The sequence below is a fragment of the Motacilla alba genome, chromosome 6 (genome assembly GCF_015832195.1).
Source record: "Motacilla alba alba isolate MOTALB_02 chromosome 6, Motacilla_alba_V1.0_pri, whole genome shotgun sequence".
NCBI lineage: Eukaryota > Metazoa > Chordata > Aves > Passeriformes > Motacillidae > Motacilla > Motacilla alba.
Window position 1 is genome coordinate 32268512 of NC_052021.1, and position 9132 is coordinate 32277643.

At 44.8% G+C, this 9132-nt stretch overlaps 1 protein-coding gene across 1 annotated transcript in view; it reads right to left on the reverse strand.

The window, feature by feature from the left end:
• The window catches only part of CPXM2 (carboxypeptidase X, M14 family member 2), a 67686-nt gene extending 60151 nt beyond the window's left edge, over nucleotides 1-7535 (reverse strand). Inside the window, exon 1 of the mRNA XM_038141012.1 lies at nucleotides 7191-7535. Coding sequence (XP_037996940.1) covers nucleotides 7191-7503 — 313 coding nt within the window. The 5' untranslated portion in view covers nucleotides 7504-7535. The remainder of the gene's footprint in view (nucleotides 1-7190) is intronic.
• Nucleotides 7536-9132: the final 1597 nt, after the last annotated feature.

The following is a 9132-nucleotide window of genomic DNA, read 5'->3' on the forward strand; positions in this document are numbered from 1 at the left end:
AGTCTGTCTGGCAATTCATCTAAAAAAATAGTAAACCACAAAATAAATCTGTAGGTAATTAACTCCCCTATAAAAAAACCTCAATTAATCACTTCCACTATCCACTTTGAAAGTCATATTTTCTATGTCAGTAGCTAGAAGCTACAGAGCAGATTCACTGTGTTGCAGAGTAAAAAGACATGTAACTGTGATCTGTGTTTAACTTATGTACAGAGCTTTTACTTTTACAGTGTTCCTTGCTTGGCATGTTGGATGCAGCAGCACTTTTGCAATTACAGCACCCTGCTAATGATGTGAAAGCAGGAGCAAAACTCCATTATTTACTCTTATTTACAGACCTGTACAGTTACAGGTAAATAATCACAAAGAAACAGAAAATTAATCCCATACCTGGGTACTTTTACTCCTAAATCAAGCTCCAGCCATGAGTCACAGCTACTGGAAGTCACTGTGGTCCTCTGAAGCTTGCCAGCTTTTTTTCACTTTTCTGCAATGCCAAATCCCAGCAAGGCAGCCCCACAGAGCCCAGGCAGGGCAGGTCTGGGGGGCATTCAGGTGTCAGAACAGGAAAAGATTCACTCTTCCTAAGCCAAGAGTAAAATGAGTTTCTCCACTCCTGACAAAGTAGTAGTATCTCATGTAATTCTTTGAAATGGATTGTTAGAAAATATACTTCACAGTGTATTGGGGCTGATTCCCATTTATCAGACAGCTCCTTTAAACACCCCTCCAGAATCAGAAAGTCACCTTAAAGCCTTTTTTTGTTCGTAAATCACTGAGCAAACAAGGAATGAAGCCCTTGTCTTTCCCTGTCTCCATTTAACCCATAATAAATGGATGTTCCATAACACCGGGACGTTCCTCACCAGAAGGGAAGCATTTTTTGTCCAAAAGAGGACTTTAGATACCTATCAGCAGACTCACCAGAACATCCTTTGTAATTCAATTAGAGCAGGGCTGGAGGGATTAACAGCTCAGCCCGTGTGCTCTGAAGATGCCTTAAGTGACCCACACACACTCCCTCTGATGCCTTCACAGGCACTCTGACTCCCTGAGTCACCCGCTGGCATCTCTTCATCATTCTCGTTTTTCTCACCTTTTTTCCGTTGCCATTTTTAGCCAGGGGTAGAGAAGAGGAACAGTTTTCCCTTCACACCTGTCGAGTTGATTTCGCACCGCCTGGCACGTGCATGAGGAACAAAAAGCCTTGCTCCAATCTGATAGTGCTCCATCCCTTCCAGCACACAGCAGACATCCACAATAGCCTGTTCTTGCTCACACTGGGATGTTAAAACCACAGGAGAATGGAATCATAAATGGTCCCTTTGCTGTGCCACAAGGAAATGATAAATGTGGCTGCCTCAGAAGTAGTGAATTAACACCGCAGTGTGTTTGAATGGTTTGATGTAGGGGTTTCTCATCGCTTGATTACGTATGCAAACACCCCACCAAACACCTTCTGAAGCTGAAATAGCCATAAGAAGGCTCCACAAGAGCAAGGCTTGACCATGAACGATGCAGGAATTTGTGGCTCAGGAATCCTCATCAGGAAAATAACCAGACAGCAGCAGTGGTGGAGACCCATCTTTGGGCTGGCCAGTTTCCTCTGAACATCCTCATTTCATTTCCCAGGCACTGAATTTAAAAGTGCATTTTAAAAGGCAAGTAATTTTGACTACATCAAAGCTTTACTTGTTTCCTGCAGCACCCAGTGTTAAAGGCACAGATTTATATTTCCATAGAGCAAATAACCCCACAAGACATCGCCTCACCAGAGGCCTGACAAGAAGACCAAATCTAGAGCATCCTTTGCAAAATAACAATAAAATCACAAGCAACCACTGTGAATATGACACTTAAATCCCAACTCTGACCACCAGTCTTTTGGTAGTTTGCTTTTTACACAGTGAATTGGGCAAGACTTAAAAATCCCAGGTCAGATATAGAAAATTCAGAAAAGTAATTTCTTCTGCACCACAACTTCTACTTCCACCACTTCATCTTTCTGACAGATTTGAAGCTCACAGAGCTGACAGAAACCTTCATTCAAAACCTAAAAGAAATAAGTGAAATTTGGTTCTGAGCCATGGGATTGACCTGTCTAGCCAGCTCACTGAACAGATAATAACATTAAACCCCAAGACTGAATTCAGCTAATGAGTGTCTCATAATTGCTAGCATTTCAGGAACAGCTCTAGGCTCAGGTTGAGATATTAAAATCTATTCAGTGAAATCATCCCCTTTTTAAAGATGTGTTTTTAAAGAGACATTTTTCTCACCTTAAACATGAGGTTGGATTCAGAGAAGGCTGCTGGAAGAATTATCTTTGAAAGTGGTTTTCTCTGGCATAATCAAATGTGTTTATTCCTTTTTTTTTTTTCTTTCTCATGTTACATTATTCATTGAAGCCATGGGTAAGGAAAGATGCTAATCAAAAAGATTTGGCCAATTTTGAGGGTATTGCTCATTATTCATTCTTAGTCATCCCTTGTCCTCTTTTGTTGTGACATTCTTTAAAGGATGGGCTCTTAAATGGAATAGTGAACATTACATTATTCTGCATGTTTTAGAAGTGCTGAGGAGAAAATAGAGGCTGCCAGATGAAAGGAAGCTCATTAAAAGCCACATTGCTTGTCACATATGGCAATTAGGATGCAATACAGGTCATATTAAAATTCATGGGATACCCACCTAGGGCCAGGAAGTCCATTCTTAGAAGTTCCTATTATGAGAAGTTTAAGCAAAAAGCTTTAAAATTAAAATCTGTGTTCTAGGTCACTGGAGAGCTCCACTTTGAGCTGCTCAGAGAAGGAAGGTTTAAGAGAGGGGACACCAAAGGACAGGAAAAGAGCAGCACTGGTGGTTCCCCAGCACATGAGAAATTCTGTGCTGCTGCATCTTGGTGACCAGGTCTCAAGTGCTTTCAGCTGTCAGTTCAATGCCTTCTGTGTCACTCTGTCATTTCTTCTTTCTAGTGAACAAAATCACCACACGAATGCCAGTAACACCCAAACCTGTCATGTTTTTAACTTCACACACTCCTCAGATCTTCGCCCCCATTTAGCACCAAAATATCTCCAGCTTTTCCTGAATAACATCCCTGTGATTCAGCTTTCCCTCCTCATTCACTCACTGATCTCTCTCCAAGCTTTCATTTACTTGATAAACATCTCAAATAAAGTACTATTGGTCTATTTTTATAAATTCACATTCTCTCTGTTGGATTATTTCCATGTTTGCCTGCACTGTCCATTTTATCCTCTCCTTGCCTTCCCTGACTGACTCCTCCTCGCACACACATCCCAGGAAAGACCTGGCCCATGCTGTGCACTACAGGAATTAAAAATAACAAACCAAAGCCCTTAAGAATTGCATTATTGAACAGGTGGCAAGACTGCAGAAAAATAAACAAATATGGGGCAAGTAAACAGTGATGCATCTGAGGAGTTTCATCAAGCCTGGGGAAAGCACCAAATGAGATGAGACAAAGGAAATCCTGATTTCAGCTAAACACAGACAAATGTTGGGTTGTGCAGAGATCAAACACTGGGAGATCTGTGAAATACAGAACAAATGTGCTCTAAGCCCCACTCTGAGTGCTGCCATACAAATAAACATCTCTCCTTTATTTTCTAAACACTTGCAGAATTGAGGTATGGCTCTACAAGAACTACAAGTTTCAGTTTTGTAGATCAAATCAAAATAATTACAAACTTCACTCTGGCAGATTTGGGCTACACTGAGGAGGTTATTGGGCACCTCAGCCCTATAAATCTCTTGATGATGAATTTTTGCCTGTAGTCAGACCCCCAGACTCTGAAGGGATCTGCCCCACAGATGGCAGCTGAGGTACCATATATCAAACTATTAAAAGCCTCATAAAAGAAAAACATTGATGTTAACAAGACTCTTTCCACTGATTTGAATGGGCTTTGGACAGAGGCCTATACAAACAAGGACGGAATTAGAAAATGGAAATCTGTTTATATACACAAACCTGTCAATCCAACTGTTTGCCTTCCAAAGATGACCTAGTACCACTAAATTTAGGAGGTATTTAAAGGGCAAAGAGGGAGATTGATACTTTCAACTTCTATCTGAATTAACTATTTGCAAATATTGACTTTAATGTTTTAAAGAAAAAAATTGCAAACCTACTGGCATCAAGTGGATTTCTTTCTACATTAATATTTCAAAGACTGAAAATACCTATATTCTGGCCACCTTCAGTAATCAGCTGAAATAAATGGAGTGTGTGTCATCTGTTTAGTGCCATGTCCTTGAGAATTCTCCACTTGATTTCCACTTTGATTCAAAGCTGGGGTTGATCAGGACCAGCTGCTCAGCCAAAGGGCACATCACACATTCCCACTGCTCCTCCTTCCCCATCCCAGCTCCCAGCCAGGCTATTGTTTGTTACAACTAATTAATGCCACATGTCCTGGCTGCCAGCGAGCCTCACTAACCCCAAATTTTGGTATTTACTGCATGTCCAATAAATTAATTCCACCTCTGGAGAGATGCATAAACACAGTTGTGTACATATAAGCAGAAGACACATTCTTACCCAGCCAGATTTATGGTTATTATTATTGATATCTGTTTGACAGCTGCTATGATTATTTCTAGCTGGCCTCTTAACATCCAGATGTGAGCAAATACAGGTATGTATTAGTATTTCAACATCTCTGTGAGGGCCAGATCGTCAGATCTTCATTCCAAACTGATCCCTGGTGACATGGGGACATGGCACTAAGCATCAGAGTGACTGCCCTGGCAGGACCTTGCCCTTGCCCGCCTCTGGGTGAGGAGAAAAGAGGAATTTTTAATATTGTAGCCAGGACTTTTAACACTGCAGCTCAAACTTCCCGCTGGAACCCTCCTGTTTTCACTCCCATCTCTAACAAGTGGTGACCCTTCTCCTCACTGAGTGTGTTCATCTCAGGGAATATGGTGCCTCTTGCAGTTAAAATTGTTCAGCTGCTCCCAGGGAGATCCACTGAATTTTCCCATGTAAATTAGTGCAGATGGCTGAGTTGGTGTCAATCACCAATGTCCTGGATCAAGGAGAAGGAGTTTGGTGGAGGAGATCAGGTGCTTGCTGTACCTCTGGCTGTTTTCTAAAAGCTCAGAGGCTTTGAGACCTCTTATTGCACATGGCTGGTGAAAGGTTGGAAGCTCAGCTGTGTCCAAAGAGCCCAAACTTGCTGCAGAAGGAGAGACTGAGCCATTCCCAGCTGCTTTTGGTGGTGCACCACGAGCCTCTCCCCCTGTGCTCCGTGCAGCAGGCGGGGAAGGAGGAAGATGCCAGTCTGGAAAGATAAATAAACTTTGCCCTCATGGGACTCTCTTCCCATGCTTGGAGCAAGTGTGAATCCCCAAGTGCTGGGAAAACTGGGGAAAAACCAACAGGGAAGGTGAAAGCAGAGCTGAACCACAGAACATCCCACCACAGCATGGAAATCTCAATTGTCTCCACCACAGTGAGGAATCAAAATCCTAATTACAGAGTTTAATATCCAAGTGTTTCCCATGGTCGTGAATTTATGGAATGGTTTGGGTTGGAAAGGATCTTAAAACATCATCCAGTCCATTCCACTATCCTAGGCTGCTCCAAACCCCAATGTCCCACCTGGCCTTGGACACTGCCAGGGATCCAGGGGCAGCCACAGCTGCTCTGGGCACCCTGTGCCAGGGCCTGCCATCCTCACAGGGAACAATTCCATCCCAATACCCCAACCATCCCTGCCCTCTGGCAGTGGGAAGTGGTTCCCCCTTGTCCTGTCAATCCACCTGATTCAGTCTGTGGAGGTGGAAAGCAGAGCCTTTTCCCTTAATTTAAAAAGCCACACAAATGACACACTGGAATGTTCTCCTGTAGACTGCAATGACCATACTGAGATAATGAACTTGAGATGGTCCAGGCAGTGTCATCCCCTTGGGAAGCTGCTGGACCCTGAGGGGACAGGGACACACATGTTTTGTGTCTCTTCTCCCCAGACAAGGTGCATCTGCCACCACCCTTGACTTCTACCTGGAGTTACCCTGACAAGCCACGCTGCCTGCCCTACAAGTGGTTTTAGAAATGTTAGATGTTAGAAATTCCATTTTCTTATCACTATTTATTAGAATAAAAGCCCAGTTTTTGCTGCACAAATGCTAATTAATTTCTATTACTGCTAACATTAAATTTCAAATATTTTGTTTGCTACCTGCTGGATGTCACTGGACAAAGGTAAAGCCACCCTACAACCCCGATCCCGTTTTGCTGCACTGATGGTTCTAAATCACAGATTTTGTGGCCATATGCCTCAATCATTAACATAAAGTTTCCTCCTGAAGTAAAGGGAAGTTCAGCTGTAGGGGAGTGAGATTTGGCCCCAAATTTTACCACTCTAAACTTCATGGACCAAACTCACTCCTAAGTATCCCAAACCAGTAAAGTACCTACCAGACAGTCACGGAACACAGGAAGGGATTACTCTTTTGGGGTGGTGCAATCAGGTGTTAATGGGAACAAGTGGGTGGTAAAAGCTGATCGAGTTTCTGCAAACTTTAGAAAATGGAATTAAGGGTGGCCGTTTTATTATGGGACGGTTTTGTTGCTGTTTAATTTCTTTACTTAACTGGTCGATGATTAAATGGAGCTTGTTAGGGCTTAGTCTTTTCCAGGAAGATCTCTGTTTACATATCTTCCTCTGGAGGGCTTAAAAGTGAAATCTCAGAGGAGTTCACAGGTTTAGAAGAGAAATTAATTCAGAAGCCTCTCTTAAAGTGACAAGGGATAAGGTGAGATGTCACTATCTATAATCACCTTTTACTATGAAATGTCTCTGTTCTTTCACTTATAGAACAGCAGCTTTCACAGCAAGCCAGTTGCCAAGTGTAATTAAGAATAATTAAGAAGGAAAAGTCCACAGACTAGCCAGAGTACAGCAGAATTACAACATTCCGACTCTTTAACTCTTTCCCTTTCAAGTAGAGATTGTTTCAAAGTGTGCAAAAGTTCTGCAGGTCTGTTCTGTGGGACATTAAAATTTAATGTATTGTCATCATCATCACCACCACAACTTCATTTATTGTTATTATTACCAAGACAGCCATTAGCTGGATATTCACTAATACCGAAAGTCGCAGTCAGCGTGAGATTCAGCAGGCTCCAAACTCTGGAGGAGAAGGTGGAAAGTTACCTGGTGGCGTTTCAAGAACGGATTTCCCTTTTTTGTTGTTTTTCTTCTGTTTTAACTCCTTCCTGCTCGGTTTGAACCCTGGGCGCTCCTCTGTCTCAGCAGCACGGATTGGTCCTTCCTCTCCGGGTTGCTCCGTGAAAGGAAAGAACTCTTCCCCAGGATATGGAAAGGAGTAGTAATGATCCCTGTTGGTAATTTCCTGCAGGTAATAATCCTGATCGTCCATGGGGACAGCCCGGGACACATCCCCCAGCAGCGCCAGCCCAAAGGTGCAGAGAGCGAGGCAGAGCCCGGAGTGGCCACGGGCGATCATCGCTGGCTGTCGCACGAGTCCCGGAACTTTATTGGGAGAGAGGGCAAAGAGACTTTGGGCAGCTGGAACTGCGCTCCGGGAGCGGCGGGGGATGGAGCCCGAGCCGGGACGGGGCTGCGGGGAGGGGGCAGAGCGGCACCGCCGGACACTCGGACACACGGACACTCGGACACACGGACACACGGACACTCGGACACACGGACACTCGGACACACGGGCTCTCAGACAGTCGGACACTCAGACAGGCACACGGACACACGGACAGTCGGACACTCGGGCTCTCGGACACACGGGCACTCGGACAGTCGGACACTCAGACAGTCAGGCACACGCACACTCGGACACACGGACAGTCGGGCGCTGGGACAGTCAGGCACTCGGACACTCGCGCGCTTGGACACTCGGACACACGGGCACTGGGACAGTCGGACACACGGACAGGCACACGGACACTCGGACACACGCACACTCGGACACACGGACACTCGGACACACGGACACACGGACAGTCGGGCACTCGGACACACGGACAGTCGGACACACGGGCACTGGGACAGTCGGGCACGCTGACAGTCGGGCACACAGACACTCGGACAGTCGGGCACTCGGACACACGGACAGACGGACACTCGCCCCGCAGGTGGGATGCCCGCCGCTCTGCTGCCCTGCCCCGCCGCTCCCGGTGCCGCTGTGTCCCAGCCGAGCTCCGCGGCAGTTTCCGCTCCGTGCCCGGACTCCTCGCTCCTCCTGCGCGCAGCTCATCCAAGAGAGCGCTTATTCCAAGGAAAGGCAGCTTGGCAGGCAGCCTTCTCCTCCCAGGCCGTGGCCAAAGCGCTTCCCTCCCCCGGGAGATGGGGGTGGGCGCGCAGAGCCCGAGCCTGGCAGGGGTCATCTGCTGGCACTGCCACCCCGGGCACGCAGGGGGATGCGGGACAGTGGCAAATAGTCCTCATTCCACAGAAGTTATTATTCCCTTTTTGTGATGCTTTTTTCCCGCCCTTTAAACTTTTACAAAGTAGGATCCGTCTCCAGCAAGCATCAATCTCATCCCCCCCTTCTTTATATTAGTTTGCATACACATGACAACAAAATTTCTATATAACTTATAGATCTAAAGCTATATTTTAGTTTATATATATAATTTTATCTATATAATTAGTATAGTTTATGTATATATGGTTATATTAGTTTATAGTAACTTACAGTTTATTGTTTAAATAATGTACTTTGAATCATATAGCTTTAGATAAACCTATACATTGCAGTGGCTTATTATTTTATAGCAACTAACAGCAAGTCATCTATAACTAACACAACTATATCTATAACTGGCATCTATATTAACTAACTGTATTTGTAACTAATACAACTCAACACACATCGTGTGCCAAGTTATAAGAGGCTTCTTCTGGAGTACTTGGCAGCTGCCTGGATTCAGCCCAGCTGAAAACCAGGAAGAGCATGGCTCATCTGTGGCCCTTTTTCCCACTCTTTTTTGGGATAATCCTGATATTTGCTCCCCCTGAAACATCTTCCCAGCAGAGCAGGATGTTTTGTGCTACACACACGCACGCCAGTGTCGTTAATGAAATCGATTTGTCTGAGAGCAAAATCTTATCTCTCATCTTT